Source organism: Lepidochelys kempii, chromosome 10, assembly GCF_965140285.1.
Source record: "Lepidochelys kempii isolate rLepKem1 chromosome 10, rLepKem1.hap1, whole genome shotgun sequence".
NCBI lineage: Eukaryota > Metazoa > Chordata > Testudines > Cheloniidae > Lepidochelys > Lepidochelys kempii.
In genome coordinates, this window is record NC_136389.1 from 85,113,103 (window position 1) to 85,131,993 (window position 18,891).

General features: G+C 45.2%; 1 protein-coding gene across 11 annotated transcripts in view; it reads left to right on the forward strand.

Annotated features, from left to right (window-relative positions):
- PPIP5K1 (diphosphoinositol pentakisphosphate kinase 1) overlaps nt 1-18,891 on the forward strand; it is a 153,532-nt gene that overhangs the window by 54,668 nt on the left and 79,973 nt on the right. For all 11 annotated transcript variants that reach the window (XM_078854702.1, XM_073304631.2, XM_073304633.2 and 8 more), the window contains 3 exons: nt 15,925-16,052; nt 16,442-16,556; nt 18,386-18,493. In XM_078854702.1, coding sequence (XP_078710828.1) covers nt 15,925-16,052; nt 16,442-16,556; nt 18,386-18,493 — 351 coding nt within the window. The remainder of the gene's footprint in view (nt 1-15,924; nt 16,053-16,441; nt 16,557-18,385; nt 18,494-18,891) is intronic.

An 18,891-nucleotide genomic window follows, 5' to 3' on the forward strand; every position in this document is an offset into this window, starting at 1 on the left:
ACCCCTTTGAGTAGGAAGAGTCCCTTATCTAGTGATTCTGTGCCCAGCATAGGACCATTTAGGCTGAGGCTCTGGACCAGTCCTGTTCAATTGAGCCTGGTATTGCAGGAGTAATACATCGTGATCTTTAGCGAATTGCTTTTCTTACTGGCTATGTGCCCAATATGGGGACGTGAACATCCTTGTTGAGATCTTTCCACCAGTGGAAATTGGGAATCACATTGCAAACTTCTAATTGAGTTCAGGATGGTGGATTTCTGTTATGGGATGGAGTCTTAATGATGGTCTTCCTGTCTGGTCGTGTTCACATGTAAACTCTTGATGCTCTGCTTGTCTAGGAGAGGGTTTTCCCCTTTGATGCCCTGTCTTTCAGGCCCTCTCCTTGAAAGTCAAGAGTGGGACGGAATCCATTTATAGACTCTCTTACTACCAGAAGCCTCAGCAATCAGTTTATTAGGTTCTGAAGCTGTGTTCCCTTATTCCAAGAAGGGCCCGTAATGGTTCTGTTTGGTTCCTAGCCTACCCCCAAGGGCTCAGCTGTGCCACAGAAATTCAACCTCCAAGGATTGGGTTTGAGAATCTAGCACTGGGGTTCTAACCTGCTCAAAAACTGATGCCTGGCTCATGTCTGAGGACATGAGGTCATAAGCACTGACTCCATGGGTGCTGAGGGGCTGGAGCACCCACAGGGAGAAATTTGCGGGCGCTCCGCACTCACTGGCAGCCAAGCTCTCCCCTCCTCCTCCGAGCGTGGCGTCGTCACTCCTTCCCATCCCAGTGCTTCCAGCCCGCTGCCTAACAGCTGTTTGGCAGCGCTTAGGACTTTCCGGGAGGAATGGGGATGTGGCGCGCTCGGGGGAGGAGGTGGTAAAGGGGCAGGGACTTGAGGGAAAGGGATGGAATTGGGGTGAGGGTGAGGCTGGGACGGGGACGGGGCGGAGGGGAAGTCAGTGCCTATGCACGAGGTTATGATACAGCCTTTTTCCCCACCTAGACTTTTTGTTCTAAGGCATCTTATGGATCCAAAGGTTTCACTATTCTGCCATCTTAACAGAAAAACAATATTGCTGATGTACTTTTATGTAAGATGTCTGCCTCCATGGGGAGCAGTGAAATGGTAAAACAAAAAATACTATTTTGTGTGTGCCACCATGTTTTGATGCATGTGGGGTGGTCAGCAAAAAACAGTAGCATTTAATTTTAAATAGGCCAATGCCTTTTCCTTGAAATATCACAAGCTGCTCTAGAAGGGTCAACAAATTTTGGTTAGATCATGTTTAATGTTTTACAGAATTATGGTTTTATTTTTGGAAGAAAAATGTTTTTAAAGTTTCTTTTTTACTATTATTTTTAATTTAGATCAAGATGGAGGTCAAATTCATCAGATGATAGTTTTTCCTGACAATACAGAAGATGTATGGGTTGTTTTTTTAATATGAGTTTGCAATGTTCTGGCTCTTCTCCCTGAGGTCCTGCCCTTTCTCCGCCCCCTGCCCTGAGGCCCCCCCACTCGCCACTCGCACCTCTCAATCCCCTTCCCTGAGGCCTCTCTGCTCCATCCCCCAAGGCACCTCTGCAGAAGGGGTGGAGGTGCCAGCAGTGGAGGGGGATCTCAGAGGATCTCAGACTCAGAGGATATGATGAATCGCTCCACAAGGGGCTGCCAGTTGGCTTCAGAGTTTTTCTGCAGCTGTCACCACTTGGTTGGGCCTTTTAAGGTAAGCTGGGCTCAGCCTTCCCTGTGATGGAGCAGTTCCCCCAGCTGATCCTGACTGGCTGGGAATCAAGAGGTTCAAGTCAATTATCAGATCCAAGTGCAGAAGAGTTGGGTGACTCTCATCAGGGTTTGGATAGTTGCTGGAGGGAGAGTCCCTCCTGTGACTGACCCTGAAGGGAGAGGGCAGCAGGAGAGAAGGAGGCTCTTGTGGCAGGGATGGAAAGAGGCCATCAATCAGACAGCCTGGAAATAGACTTGGAATAAGGATCCAGCCTGGGGAGAATCTGATTTGGGAAAGGACTTTGGGATGAACTTGAAGGGGAAAGGAGTCCAGGAGAGCTGGCTGTATTTCAAGGAATCCCTGTTGAGGTTACAGGGACAAACCATCCCGATGAGTCGAAAGAATAGTAAATATGGCAGGCGACCAGCTTGGCTTAATGGTGAAATCCTAGCGGATCTTAAACATAAAAAAGAAGCTTACAAGAAGTGGAAGGTTGGACATATGACCAGGGAAGAGTATAAAAATATTGCTCGGGCATGTAGGAATGTTATCAGGAGGGCCAAATCGCACCTGGAGCTGCAGCTAGCCAGAGATGTCAAGAGTAACAAGAAGGGTTTCTTCAGGTATGTTGGCAACAAGAAGAAAGCCAAGGAATGTGTGGGCCCCTTACTGAATGAGGGAGGCAACCTAGTGACAGAGGATGTGGAAAAAGCTAATGTACTGAATGCTTTTTTTGCCTCTGTTTTCACTAACAAGGTCAGCTCCCAGACTGCTGCGCTGGGCATCACAAAATGCGGAAGAGATGGCCAGCCCTCTGTGGAGATAGAGGTGGTTAGGGACTATTTAGAAAAGCTGGACGTGCACAAGTCCATGGGGCCGGACGAGTTGCATCCGAGAGTGCTGAAGGAATTGGCGGCTGTGATTGCAGAACCACTGGCCATTATCTTTGAAAACTCGTGGCGAACCGGGGAAGTCCCGGATGACTGGAAAAAGGCTAATGTAGTGCCAATCTTTAAAAAAGGGAAGAAGGAGGATCCTGGGAACTACAGGCCAGTCAGCCTCACCTCAGTCCCTGGAAAAATCATGGAGCAGGTCCTCAAAGAATCAATCCTGAAGCACTTGCATGAGAGGAAAGTGATTAGGAACAGCCAGCATGGATTCACCAAGGGAAGGTCATGCCTGACTAATCTAATCGCCTTTTATGATGAGATTACTGGTTCTGTGGATGAAGGGAAAGCAGTGGATGTATTGTTTCTTGACTTTAGCAAAGCTTTTGACACGGTCTCCCATAGTATTCTTGTCAGCAAGTTAAGGAAGTATGGGCTGGATGAATGCACTATAAGGTGGGTAGAAAGCTGGCTAGATTGTCGGGGTCAACGGGTAGTGATCAATGGCTCCATGTCTAGTTGGCAGCCGGTATCAAGTGGAGTGCCCCAAGGGTCGGTCCTGGGGCCGGTTTTATTCAGTATCTTCATAAATGATCTGGAGGATGGTGTGGATTGCACTCTCAGCAAATTTGCGGATGATACTAAACTGGGAGGAGTGTGGTAGATACGCTGGAGGGGAGGGATAGGATACAGAAGGACCTAGACCAATTGGAAGATTGGGCCAAAAGGAATCTGATGAGGTTCAATAAGGATAAGTGCAGGGTCCTGCACTTAGGACGGAAGAACCCAATGCACAGCTACAGACTAGGGACCGAATGGCTAGGCAGCGGTTCTGCGGAAAAGGCCTAGGGGCGACAGTGGACAAGAAGCTGGATATGAGTCAGCAGTGTGCCCTTGTTGCCAAGAAGGCCAATGTCATTTTGGGATGTATAAGTAGGGGCATAGCGAGCAGATCGAGGGACGTGATCGTTCCCCTCTATTCGACATTGGTGAGGCCTCATCTGGAGTACTGTGTCCAGTTTTGGGCCCCACACTTCAAGAAGGATGTGGATAAATTGGAGAGAGTCCAGCGAAGGGCAACGAAAATGATTAGGGGACTGGAACACATGAGTTATGAGGAGAGGCTGAGGGAGCTGGGATTGTTTAGCCTGCAGAAGAGAAGAATGAGGGGGGATTTGGTAGCTGCTTTCAACTACCTGAAAGGGGGTTCCAAAGAGGATGGCTCTAGACTGTTCTCAATGGTAGCAGATGACAGAACGAGGAGTAATGGTCTCAAGTTGCAGTGGGGGAGGTTTAGATTGGATATTAGGAAAAACTTTTTCACTAAGAGGGTGGTGAAACACTGAAATGCGTTACCTAGGGAGGTGGTAGAATCTCCTTCCTTAGAGGTTTTTAAGGTCAGGCTTGACAAAGCCCTGGCTGGGATGATTTAACTGGGAATTGGTCCTGCTTTGAGCAGGGGGTTGGACTAGATGACCTTCTGGGGTCCCTTCCAACCTTGATATTCTATGATTCTATGAAGCCCTGAGGGTAGAAGCCAAATCTGCAGGGAGAAAGTCCAGAGGTCCGCACTGTGAGTGAGTGGGGCAGAAGGGTAGCCAAGGAGGGTTGGAAGACCCTGTTCTATGCTCTGATTAGAGTCTGCTTCTTGCCAGGGTCTCCCTGAGAGCAGGTGGACCTGTCGCAGGACTGTTAAGGCTAGGAGGGAGATGCCGTGCCACAGCAGGCCACACGGAGTTGCAGGGAAGATGCTCTGCTGCCTCAGCAACCCTGTTGCAAAGGTGAGAAGAGATGCTGGGAACTCTTCCCCTTGTGTAGGAAAGGATCCAGGGAGAAGAATGTGCTGTCAGTCCAATTTGGACCTACTGCTATTGGTGAGGGGCCATGAAACATACTTTGATATCCCCTGGATCTGGCAGCATAAATGTGCTAATGGCTGTTTGTCTCTGACCTCTCATAGGAGGGAATATGAGCAGACCATTGGTGTTTTCAGAGCTACTGACCTCAGATTTATCTGCTTAAAAACCAGGAAGTAAATGTTTCAATTCTGATTCTGGAGTGGCTCCAGCATGAAATACACAGCAATCCAGAGCATCCGCGCTAAGCATATCTAGATACCATAGAATTTTCAGCACTGTCTTTGTGTCTTTTGTAGCCCACGCATGGATCGTAGAAACCCCTAAGGCCTCCCATTTTCTGCTTTACCAAACCCTTCTTGGAGCTGATGGAGTACACAAGGTCTGGTGGACAGTCAGGTCCAGAAATTGACAAGAGCTTCTGTAAAAAAGCTTTGATTCCTCCCATCAGAAATACACTGTATCAAGGTTTTTATTTGTAATATAAATAAAAACCTCAATACAATGATTCTTCCCATTTGGAATGCACAGGGTGTGTGTGCGGGGGGGGGGGGGGATATAAAAAGGAAAATCACTAAGCTTAAGGGTATGTGAGGTTTGCTTCTTGGTTGTAATACAAATAAAAGCTTGCCAGCTATCATATAGTGTTGGCAGTTGGAGTACCTGGCATGGGGCAAATGACTGTCTGACTGTATTAACACCCTGGAGGACATAGTACTTGTTATCAGGTTTCAAAAGCAGAGCTCATTTTTCCAGAGGTGTTGAAGAGGGACTCACCCTTCTGTTCAATAGTAGCATCAAAACTACAAGCATGATGAGACGGTCTTGAGAGATGGCCATTTTCAGATCTTAATCTATCTCACTGAACATAACCTCTGGAGTCCAGGAAGAGCTCTACCAATAAAACTGCATCTTACCTTTGCCCTTTCTTTGGCAGCAAGTGTTCCATTTAAATGCCTGGCTTTCATGATTATTTTTCATGAATGTCTGGGTGTCTTCATCTGTGTCCATACTTGACCTTCAGTAGAGCATGCAGATGATTTGTCTCTAGTATTTTATATAAACGGACACTTTCATCCACACTTAAGTTTGGCGGTGAAGCCTTGATATTTTCCAAACCTGCCAAACTTTCCTGCAGTGAATGGGTTTGTTACTTGTGCAATTACGTGATAACTTTAAGATCAGGCTATGTCTAAAGCCTCACCACAGCTGTTCATGCCTGTACCAAGGTCTCATCTACCAGAGGGAGATAAATTATTGACAGGCTCTTTGAGCAGAGTTTTTATTCAATACCACAAGTGCTCTTTTCAAAGTCTCTATCTTGATTTTTATCTGCTTTTCTGCAACTGGGGTAAATAGCAACTAATAGAGCTGGGCAAATAGTGGATTTTTCAGTTTGGTTCAGATCCCTTCTGAAAACAGATCTTGTCAAACTAACTTGATATCTTTTTTGGGGAGAGGGATGAGATTACGTGTTTGGTTGACAGAGGTAATAGTGTTGACATACTTCTATAAGGCATTTTATTTGGCACAGCATGACATTTTAATTAAATACTAAAACAATATAAAATTAACATATACATATAAAATGATGGGGTCTAAATTAGCTGTTACCACTCAAGAAAGAGATCTTGGAGTCACTGTGGATAGTTCTCTGAAAATATCCACTCAATGTGCAGCGGCAGTCAAAAAAGCGAACAGAATGTTGGGCATCATTAAGAAAGGGATTTGATGATAATACAGAAAATATCATATTGCCTCTATATAAATCCATGGTATGCTCACATCTTGAATACTGCATGCAAATGTGGTCGCCCCATCTCAAAAAAGATATATTGGAATTGGAAAAGGTTGAGAAAAGGGCAACAAAAATGATTAGGGGTATGGAACGGCTTCCATGTGAGGAGAGAGTAATAAGACTGGGACTTTTCAGCTTGGAAAAGAGACGACCAAAGGGGGATATGATTGAGGTCTAGAAAATCATGACTAGTGTGGAGAAAGTAAATAAGGACATGCTATTTACTCCTTCTCCTAACACAAGAACTAGGAGTCACCAAATGAAATTTAATAGGCAGCAGGTTTAAAACAAGCACAAGGAAGTATTTCTTCACACAACGCACAGTCAGCCTGTGGAACTCCTTGCTGGAGAATGTTGTGAAGGCCAAGACTATAACAGGGTTCAAAAAAGCACTAGATAAATTCACAGAGGATAGGTCCATCAATGACTATTTGCCAGGATGGGCAGGGATGGTGTCCCTAGCGTCTGTTTGCCAGAAGCTGGGAATGATCGAAGGGAATGAATCACTTGATTACCTGTCTGTTCATTGCCTCTGGGACAACTGGCATTGGCCACTGTCGGAAGACAGGATACTGGGCTAGATGGACCTTTGGTCTGACCCAGTATGGCTGTTCTTATGTTCTAACATTGCACACATTAAATGGATTAAAAACTGGCTAACTGATTAGGTCTCAAAACATGATTGTAAATGGTGAATCATCCTCAAATGGGAATGTTTCCAGTGGGGGTCCTGCAGGGATTGAATCTTGGCCCTATCCTATTTAACATTGTTATGAATGACTTGGAAGGAAAAAACATAAAATCATCTCCGATTAAAGTTTGCAGATGACCCAAAAATTGGCGGAGTGGTAAATAACGAAAAGGACAAGTCACTGTTCAGAGCAATCTGGATTGCTTGGTAAACTGGATGCAAGCAAACAACATGTGTTTTTAATATGGCTGAATGTCAGTGTATACATCTAGGAACAAAGAATATAGGCCATCCTTACAGGAGGAAGGGTTCCTCCTTACAGGAGGAAGGGAAGAAAGGTAAGCAGCAGGATACGGACCCTGGACTTCAGGAAAGCAGACTTCGACTCCCTCAGGGAACTGATGGGTAGGATCCCCTGGGGGACTAACATGAAGGGGAAAGGAGTCCAGGAGAGCTGGCTGTATTTCAAGGAATCCCTGTTGAGGTTACAGGGACAAACCATCCCAATGTGTCGAAAGAATAGTAAATATGGCAGGCGACCAGCTTGGCTTAACGGTGAAATCCTAGTGGATCTTAAGCATAAAAAAAGAAGCTTACAAGAAGTGGAAGGTTGGACATATGACCAGGGATGAGTATAAAAATATTGCTCGTGCATGTAGGAATGAAAATAGGAGGGCCAAATCGCACCTGGAGCTGCAGCTAGCGAGAGATGTTAAGAGTAACAAGAAGGGTTTCTTCAGATATGTTGGCAACAAGAAGAAAGCCAAGGAAAGTGTGGGCCCCTTACTGAATGAGGGAGGCAACCTAGTGACAGAGGATGTGGAAAAAGCTAATGTACTGAATGCTTTTTTTGCCTCTGTCTTCGCGAACAAGGTCAGCTCCCAGACTGCTGCACTGGGCATCACAACATGGGGAATAGATGGCCAGCCCTCTGTGGAGAAAGAGGTGGTTAGGGACTATTTAGAAAAGTTGGATGTGCACAAGTCCATGGGGCCGGACGAGTTGCATCCGAGAGTGCTAAAGGAACTGGCGGCTGTGATTGCAGAGCCATTGGCCATTATCTTTGAAAACTCGTTGCGAACGGGGGAAGTCCCGGATGACTGGAAAAAGGCTAATGTAGTGCCAATCTTTAAAAAAGGGAAGAAGGAGGATCCTGGGAACTACAGGCCAGTCAGCCTCACCTCAGTCCCCGGAAAAATCATGGAGCAGGTCCTCAAAGAATCAATCCTGAAGCACTTACATGAGAGGAAAGTGATCAGGAACAGTCAGCATGGATTCACCAAGGGAAGGTCATGCCTGACTAATCGCCTTCTATGATGAGATTACTGGATCTGTGGATGAAGGGAAAGCAGTGGACGTATTGTATCTTGACTTTAGCAAAGCTTTTGACACTGTCTCCCACAGTATTCTTGTCAGCAAGTTAAAGAAGTACGGGCTGGATGAATGCACTATAAGGTGGGTAGAAAGCTGGCTAGATTGTCAGGCTCAACGGGTAGTGATCAATGGCTCCATGTCTAGCTGGCAGCTGGTGTCAAGTGGAGTACCCCAGGGGTCGGTCCTGGGGCCGGTTTTGTTCAATATCTTCATAAATGATCTGGAGGATGGTGTGGATTGCACTCTCAGCAAATTTGCGGATGATACTAAACTGGGAGGAGTGGTAGATACGCTGGAGGGCAGGGATAGGATACAGAGGGACCTAGACAAATTGGAGGATTGGGCCAAAAGAAATCTGATGAGGTTCAATAAGGATAAGTGCAGGGTCCTGCACTTAGGACGGAAGAACCCAATGCACAGCTACAGACTAGGGACCGAATGGCTAGGCAGCGGTTCTGCGGAAAAGAACCTAGGGGTGACAGTGGACGAGAAGCTGGATATGAGTCAGCAGTGTGCCCTTGTTGCCAAGAAGGCCAATGGCATTTTGGGATGTATAAGTAGGGGCATAGCGAGCAGATCGAGGGACGTGATCGTCCCCCTCTATTCGACATTGGTGAGGCCTCATCTGGAGTACTGTGTCCAGTTTTGGGCCCCACACTACAAGAAGGATTTGGATAAATTGGAGAGAGTCCAGCGAAGGGCAACAAAAATGATTAGGGGTCTGGAACACATGACTTATGAGGAGAGGCTGAGGGAACTGGGATTGTTTAGTCTGCGGAAGAGAAGAATGAGGCGGGATTTGATAGTTGCTTTCAACTACCTGAGAGGTGGTTCCAGAGAGGATGGTTCTAGACTATTCTCAGTGGTGGAAGAGGACAGGACAAGGAGTAATGGTCTCAAGTTGCAGTGGGGGAGGTTTAGGTTGGATATTAGGAAAAACTTTTTCACTAGGAGGGTGGTGAAACACTGGAATGTGTTGCCTAGGGAGGTGGTGGAATCTCCTTCCTTAGAAGTTTTTAAGATCAGGCTTGAGAAAGCCCTGGCTGGGATGATTTAATTGGGGATGGGTCCTGCTTTTGAGCTGGGGGTTGGACTAGATGACCTCCTGAGGTCCCTTCCAACCCTGATATTCTATGATTCTATCTTGGGAATCAGTGACTCTGGAAAAAAAAATATGGGGGTTGTGGTGAATAAACAGCTGAACATGAATCATAGGACTGTAAGCGACCTCGAGAGGTCATCTGGTCCAGTCCCTTGCCCTCATGGCAGGACTAAATATTACCTAGATCATTCCTGACAGGTGTTTGTCTGACTTGTTCTTAAATCTCCAATGATGGAGATTCCACAACCTCCCCAGGCAATTTATTCCAGTGCTTAACCACCCTAACAGTTAGGAAGTTTTTCCTAATGTCCAACCTAACCCTCCCTTGCTGCAATTTAAGCCCATTGCTTCTTGTCCTGTCTTCAGAGGTTAAAGAGAACAGTTTTTTCTCCCTCCTTCTTGTAACAACCTTTTACATACTTGAAAACTGTTGTCATGTCCCCTCTCAGTCCTCTCTTCTCCAGACTAAACAAACCCAATTTTTTCAATCTTCCCTCATAAGTCATGTTTTTTAGACCTTTTATCATTTTTGGCGCTCTTCTCAGGATTCTCTCCAAATTGTCTATATCTTTTCTGAAATGTGGCACCCAGAACTAGACACAATACTCCAGTTGAGGCCTAATTGGCGCAGAGTGGAACGGAAGAATGACTTCTTGTGCCTTGCTTACAGCACTCCTGCTAATACATCCCAGAATGATGTTCACTTTTTTGCAACCATGTTACACTGTTGACTCATATTTAGCTTGTGGTTCACTTTTACTCCCAGATCCCTTTCTGCAGTACACCTTCCTAGGCAGTCATTTCCCATTCTGTATGTGTGCAACTGATTGTTCCTTCCTAAATGGAGTACTTTGCATTTGTCCTTATTGAATTTCAACCTATTTACTTCAGACCCATTCTCCAGTTTGTCCAGATCATTTTGAATTTTAATCCTATCCTTCAAAGCACTTGCAACCCCTCCCAGCTTGGTATCATCCGCAGACTTTACAAGTGCACTCTCTATGCCATTATCTAAATCATTGATAAAGATATTGAACAGAATTGGACCCAGAACTGATCCCTGCAGAACCCCATTCATTTTGCCCTTCCAGCATGACTGTGAACCACAGATAACTACTCTCTGGGAACGGTTTTCCAACCAGTTTTGCACCCACCTTATAGTAGCTCCATCTAGGTTGCATTTCCCTAGTTTGTTTATGAGAGGTCATGCAAGACAGTATCAAAAGCTTTACTAAAGTCAAGATATAACACGTTTACCGCTTCTTCCCCCCCCCCCCCCCAAAGTCTCTACCCTGTCAAGGAAAGCTATCAGGTTGGTTTGACACAATTTGTTCTTGACAAATCCATGCTGACTGTTACTTATCACCTTATTATTTTCTAGGTGTCTGCAAATTGATAGCTTAATTATTTGGTCCATTATCTTTCCGGGTACAGAAGTTAAGCTGACTGGTCTGTAATTCCCTGGGTTGTCCTTATTCCCCTTTTTATATATTGGTACTATATTTGCCCTTTTCCAGTCTTCTGGAATCTCTCCCGTCTTCCATGACTTTTGAAAGATAATCACTAATGGCTCAGATATCTCCTCAGTCAGCTCCTTGAGTATTCTAGGATGCATTTCATCAGGCCCTGGTGATTTGAAGACATCTAATTTGTCTAAGTAAGTTTTTAACTTTGTTCCCTGTTTTAGCCTCATCTGATCCTATCTCATTTTCACTGGTATTCACTATGTTAGACATCTAGTCACTGCCAGCCTTCTTGGTGAAAACCGAAACAAAGAAGTAATTAAGCGCCTCTGCCATTTCCACATTTTCTGTTATTGTTTTTCCCCCTCCATTGAGTAGCGGTCCTACCCTGTGCTTGGTCTTCCTCTTGCTTCTAATGTATTTGTAGAATGTTTTCTTGTTAACCTTTATATCACTAACTAGTTTGATCTTGTTTTGTGCCTTGGCCTCTCTAATTTTGTTCTTATCTACTTGTGTTATTTGTTTATATTCATCCTTTGTCATTTGACCTAGTTTTCACTTTTTGCAGGACTCTCTCTTGATTTTTAGATCATCGAAGATTTCATGATTACTTTCAAATTCTCAACCAGTTCCTCCCTACTTGTCAAAATCAAATCTAGACCAGCCTCTCCCCAGTAGCTTTCTCCATCTTCTGAAATAAAAAATTGTCTCCAAGACGTTCCAAGAATTTATTGGATAATCTGTGCCCTGCTGGGCTGTTTTCCACAACAGGTGCTGAGTAGCTGAAGTCCCCCTTCGCCACCAAGCCCCGGGCTGTGGAGGGTTTTGTTATTTGTTTAAAAAGCTGCCTCCTCTTCCTCCGGGGTAGGGGTCCGTAGTAGACCCCGGCCCTGACCTCAGCCTGGTTTTCACTCCTTTTATCCAGACCCAGCCACTTCTAACCAGCCTGCCTCCTAGTTCAACCTCAACCTCGGTTCCAGTGTAGACGTTTTTCATATATGCCCTGTGTGGCACCATGGCCAAAAGAGAAAGCGATCCTGGGATGCATAATCAAGGGAACGTTGAGTAGGAGTAGAGAGATTATTTTACCTATGTATTTGACAGTGGTGCGACCATTGCTGGAATGCTGCATCCAGTTCCGGTGCCCACAATTTAAGAAGGAAGTTGATCAATGGGAGAGGGTTCAGAAAAGTCATGAGAATGATTAAAGGGTTAGAAAACCTGCCTTCTCGTGATAGACTTAAGAAGCTCCATCTATTTAGCTTAACAAAGAGAAGGATAAGGGATGTCTAAGTATCTACATGGGGAACAAATATTTAATAACGGGCGAATCAATCTAGCAGAGAAAGGTATAACATGATCCAGTGGCTGGAAACTGAAGCTAGACAAATTCAGACTGGGAATAAGGCATACATTTTTAACAGTGACGGTAATTAACAATTGGAACAATTTACCAAGGATCATGGAGGATTCTCCATCACTGACCATTTTTAAATCAAGATCGGATGTTTTTCTAAAGCTCTGCTCTCGGAATTATTGTGGGGAAGGTCTGTGGCCCGTGCTGTACAGGGGAGGTCAGACTAGATGATCACAATGGTCCTTTTAGGCTTGGAATCTGATTCTCCACATCAGGCAGAGGGGGGACTTGAACTGGGGACTCCTTCATCCCAGTGGTAAGGGAAATCTCCTCCCTTCCCACTCCCCCAGGCCATCTGGAGAATCTAGTCCTTTACTTTTGTCAAAATGCCTAAAGTCGAAAAAAAAACCTTTGTCGGATTGATTTTAATATTACTAAAGCACTCTTCTTTGGTTCAGTCAAAACTAATTGGCTACCAAAACTATTGGGCACCCCCCCTCCCCAAAAACAAACAAACAAACCAACAACCCCAAAATAAAAACTACCTGCTTATCTTTTCCCACCCTGGAAAATGCACTTTGTCCATGGCTTTGACCAAAGGAGAAGCAAGAGCTAACATCAGTAACACAGATCTTTTCCTTTGCTAAGAGCAGGAACATCTCTGAATATTCTATTGACTTGGTGATCTTTCAGATATTGGTTACATTGGTACCTAGTTGCTGTCACTAGCCATGATTGAAACGTGACTATTCTGTTGCCCAGTATCCTGGGTCTTAAGATGACTAAGAAGTCTTGCTCCTTGAGGTGGGCATCTTCATTCAGGTCTGAATTTTCTCTAGTCAGCTGCTTGACTCTGGAATGCTGGAACACTTCTCATAAGGGTGATGCTGTGCTCTGGACAAGCCTGTTGAAAGGCAGGAGTTGCTGATCAATCACACCTCCTTTTCAGAGGTGTGGGGTTAAAAATTCCCAGATGAAAGGATGTGTCTGAGGGAGGTTGGGACCACCTCCCCTTGTATGCACTCAGAGCCATGCATGAAGGGAGGGGTGGGGTGGGGTGGGGAAAGAGTAAGTGGCTCCAGGGGACACTTCTCGCTCATATATTCTGGAAGCTTGCAGTGGAGGAGCCTCGATTGCACAAGTGTGGGTATTCAGAGGCTCATCTTGAAGAAATCTGGTTACATGTAAGAAGCCTTCACTATCTGTATAAGGATCTGGCCCTAAGAAGCCAGTTTCAGTGTCTGTCTGGTGGGTACCAGTGACATAAGGAAGGATAGGAGGCCAAATTTAGGCTGCTAGGGAAGAGATTAAGTGCAGGATTTCAATGGTAGCATTTTCTGAAATGATTCCAGTTCCACACACAAGGCTAGTTAGACAGGCAGAACGGCAGGGTCTCAATGCGTGGATGAGACAATGATGTAGGAAGGAAGGATTCAGGTTTATCTGGAACTGTTGGGAAAGGAGGAGCCTATACAGAAAGGATGGGATCCATCTTAACCAAAATGGAACCAGACTGCTGGCATGTAAAATTAAAAAGACCATAGAGGAGTTCTTAAACTAAAGTGTGGGGGAAGCTGACAGGTGCGGAGGAGCATGCGGTTCAGACAGAGATCTCCCATAGGGGAGGACCTATTAACGGGGATTCTCTACCCTAGTAAAGAGGAGAGTTTAGAAGTTGGTAAAGTAAAAGTAGGAATTGAAGAGAGACAGTCAAATGAGAGTCCCAATTTAATATCACATGAAGGCAGACAACTAAAAAGTGACAAACGTTTTAAGTGCTTGTATGCAAATCCTAGAAGTCTAAATACTAAGATGGGTGAACTTGAGAGCCTGGTATGATATGAATAGCCTCATTTAATGGAATCTCAGAAACATGGTGGAATGATGTCGGACACTGTAATACCAGGGTGCAAAATATATAGGAATGATAATATAGGTCATGCTGGTGGAGGAGTGGCACTATATTTGAAAGAAAGCATAGTCAAATATAGTAAAATTGTTAAATGAATAAACTGTACCGTATAATCTCTAGGCATAGAAATTCCATGCTTGAATAATAAGAGTGTAGCAGTAGGAACATAGTACCAACCACCTGACCAGGATGGTGACCGTAATTGTGAACTGCTTAGGGAGATTAGAGCGGCTATAAACATAGAAAACTCAGTAATAATGCATAGTTTCAACTATCCCCATATTGACTGGGTATATGTCACCTCAGGACAGGATGCAGAGATAACGTTTCTTGACACCTTTTAAATGACTGTTTCTTGGAGCAGCTAATCCTGGAACCCACAAGGCTGCTTTTGTAAAGGGAAATCATGCCTCCCCAATCTATTGGAATGCTTTGAGGGGGTCAAGAAGCATATGGGCAAGAGTGATTCAATGGATCTAGTGTAGCTGGACTTTCAGAAAGCCTTTGACAAGGTCCCTCACCAAAGGCTCTTGAGCAAAGTAAGCAGTGATGGGAGGAGAGGGAAGGTCCTGTCATGGATCAGTAACTGGTTAAAAGACAAAACACATGGTAGGAATAAATGGTCCGTTCTCAGAATGGAGAGAGGTAAATAGTGGTGTCTCCCAGGGGTCTGTAGTGGGACTGGTGGTGTTCAACATGATCATAAGTGATCTTGAAAAAGAAGTAAACACTGAGGTGGCAAAGTTTGCAGATGATACAAAATTATCCAAGATCAGTCCAAAGCAGTCTGTGAAGAGTTACAAAGGGATCTCACAAAACTGGGTGAGTGGCAAGAAAATGGCAGATGAAACTAAAAGTTGATAAATATAAAGCAATGCACATTGGAAAACATAATCCCAACTATATATACAAAATGATCTGGTCTAAATTAGCTATTACCACTCAAGAAAGAGATCTTGGAGTCCTTGTGGATGGTTCTCTGAACCATTTGCTCAATGTGGATTGGTAGTCATAAAAGCTAACAATATTAGGAACCATTAGGAAAGGGATAGGTATGACAAAAAATATCAATAATGCCAATATATAAAGCCATGGTATGCCCACACCTGGAATACTGTGTGTGGTTCTGGTCTCCACAGCTCAGAAAAGATATATTGGAAATGGAAAAGGTACAGAAAAGGGCCACAAAAATGATTAAGGGTATGGAACACCTTCCACCTGAAGAGCGATTAACAAGACTGGACTATTCAGCTTGGAAAAGAGACAGTTAAGGGTGGGTATTATAGAGGTCTTTAAAATCGTGAAAGGTGTGGAGAAAGTGAATAAGGAAGTGTTATTTACCCCTTTACATAACACACGAAGCAGGGGTCACCCAATGAAATTAATAGGCGGCAGGTTTCAAATAAACATTCACACAACGCACAGCCAACCCGTGGAACTCGTTGCCAGGGGATGTTGTGAAGGCCAAAAGTATAAATGGGTTAAAAAAAGATCAGAGAAGTTCATGGAGGATACTCTATCAGCGGCTATCAGCCAAGATGGTCAGGGCTGCAACCCCATGCTCTGGGTGTCCCTAGGCCTCTGACTGCCAGATGCTGGGGCTAGATGACAGGGAATGGATCACTTGATGAATACCTGTACTGTTCATTCCCTCTGAAACTCCTGGCATTGGCTGCTGTCTGAAGACAGGATCCTGGGCTAGATGGACCACTGGTCTGACCCAGTATGGTGGTTCTTATGTTCTTTTCTTTTTGTTACTACTGCAGGAATATGGGATTAATAAGGAGGAGAAGCTGGAGATTGCTATTGGCTTCTGTCTTCCTCTCATCAAGAAGATCCAGTTGGACCTGCAAAGAACCCATGAGGATGAGTCTGTCAACAAGCTGCACCCTTTGTAAGGACCTTGCTGCATGCTGGCACTGGTCGGGGACACACTGTGCCCTGAGAAGGCCATGCCATACGTTGACCTAGATGGACCAACCAGTGATGTTAAATTAAGGCAGTAGTGCATCGTTGCAGGGAGAGGGAGTGTTGCTGCCTTTATCAGAATGTGCAGAGGGGAGCAGGTGTTTGGTTGGGGAGAGGACTACACTATTCCTACAGGCCTGTTCCTTAGGATGCTGTGTAACAGGCCACTTGCTCCTCACATCTTGCTCTGCCTCTGCTACCGTGAAACGTGGGTGTATTTATCTCTGCAGAATTATTTCACTCTGTTAGGCATGCATGTTTGAGAGAGTCTGTATGAACTACTTTGTGAATAACACTGGGGCTGATTTGGTTTAGGTACTCAAGAGGAGTCCTGTCCCCAGGTCGCCATGTACGGACACGGTTATACTTTACCAGCGAGAGCCATGTACATTCCCTGCTCAGCATCTTCCGCTATGGGGGGCTCTTGGATGTAAGTGTGCCAGCAGTACCACAGGGTAAACCTCCCCCTTTCTTCATCAGCCCTGTCTAGGGTGAACAGTGTGTGGCTGCAGATTACCCCTTCTAGCTAACTCCCCACCAATGACTCATACCACTGGCTTCTGACCAGCACTACCTCCGCTTTGTGACTGCCTAGGAAGGAGTCCTGCAGAAAGGGATCCGGGAGTCGGTGGATTACAAGCTAAATAGAAGTCAACAGAGTAACGCTGTTGCAAAAAAAAGCAAACATTCTGGGATATATTAGCAGGAGTGTTGTAAGCAAGACAAAAGAAGTAATTCTTCCGCTCTACTCCACGCTGATTAGGCCTCAACAGGAGAATTATGTCTAGTTCTGGGCGCCACATTTCAGGAAAGATGTGGACAAATTAGAGAAAGTCCAGAGAAGAGCAACAAAAATGATGCAAGGTCTAGAAAACATGACCTTTGAGGGAAGATTGAAAAAATTGGGTTTGTTTAGTTTGGAGAAGAGAAGACTAAGGAGAAGCATGAGTTTTCAAGTATATAAAAGGTTGTTACAAGGAGAAGGGAGAAAAATTGTTCTCCTTAACTTTTGAGGATAGGACCAGAAGCAATGGGCTTAAATTGCAGCAAGGGAGAGTTAGGTTGGATGTTAGGAAAAACTTCCTAACTGTCAGGGTGGTTAATCACTGGAATAAATTGCCCAGGGAGGTTGTGGAATCTTCATCATTGGAGATTTTTAAGAACAGGTTAGACAAACACCTGTCAGGGATGGTCTAAATGATATTTAGTCCTGCCTTGAGTGCAGGGGACTGGACTAGATAACCACTCCAGGTCCCTTCCAGTCCTATGGTTCTGTGTATGAGTGGGTCCCTTCAGTGAGAAGGAGATGGAAGAGCTTGGCATTTGGAGACGGAGCCCTGTCTCTCCTTTGATAAGAGTAGAGCCTAGAATTTCACATCACCACAGAGCTTGAATCAGAGAAATCTTTCCCCGAGCCTCGATGGTTGGTTGGTTAGGTTGGCTCTACACACACACTCCCTGTGGGTATTAGAAGGGCTAAGAAATGCATTGCCTCACAAACAGCTAATTGTGTTCTTTGGTTCGCTTGGTCTCCTATCCTGCTATTCCTAGGAGGTTTGCATGTGTTGGGGCTTGTTTAGCAGGTTCAGGTTCATGTGCCTGTGGCAGCTCTCTGTATCTGAGGAAAGTGGCCAGAAGTGACTTTATCTAACTTCCTGGTCAATGTGCAGAGTGTTTTTCTTCCACTCCCCGTCCCCTGTGGTGTCAGGGGATACTGTACTGTGGGGCATGCTACCTTGGGGGCATGGCTGTGCCCTGGTGAGAGCTCGGGGGACACCATGCTGCCCTTCCCATCTTGCAAATGGCATGTCCAAAGTGTTCTCCAGTTTTTCCATTCATCAAACCCTTTTGTAAGAGCAACCCTCCTTCCTTTCCATTCTTCCCCCTCCATTTTCTTACTGCTTCTTGCAAATATTTCATTCTGCAGACCACCATTTGAGAACCAGCATGTTAGGGAAGCTGTTATTGGTTATGCTCCATTTCTCAGCATGACATTAGTGGGTAGCCTGCTGCTGGATGTGCTAAAATCTGAACACTGGCTGTAGCTGTAATCTGAGTGTCCCTTCCTGCAATCATTTCTTTCTGTAAACTCCTCTCCCCCCGTGTGAGGTTCTGTCTGCAGATTAGCTGAGTGAGGTGTTTCTGTGCTGACAGGGACGTTACACTGTGGAGAGGAAACCCTCTCAGACCCATTTCACTTAGTGCTGCAAGTTGTCTGCCATTGCTTATCCCATGCGACTGTTTGTGTGTATGTATCAGGAGTCCAAGGACCAGCAGTGGAAGAGAGCCATGGACTATTTGAGTGCTATCTCAGAACTGAACTACATGACCCAGATTGTTATCATGCTGTACGAGGACAACAACAAGGTGAGGGATCTAGAACTAGAATAAAATCTTTCCTCCTGTGATGTGAGACAGTGGCCACCAGGATCCAGCACTCTGTCTTTGCCCAGGTGGCAAGGTACTGGTATTGGTGGGCCTCCTGTCATACCAGGCAGTGAGCCCCCAAAACTGATTGCACATTTTCTTTCTGAAATGTGAGACGGGGAGTCTCCTGGGCTGAAGAGCCTCCCAAAACACAAGTTTCTAGGGCCAACAGTTCCCATCTGGCGAAGAATCTGTAGACCAGAATCCTTCATTCAGTTAAGGGGATTTTGAATTGGTATTTAAAAATAACCTGCTGCTGAGCAGCCGTTTCCAGTCACAGCGTTAATCTAGGACTAGCTGAATCTATGATCAGACACCTCTGCTGTCAGCTCCCGTTG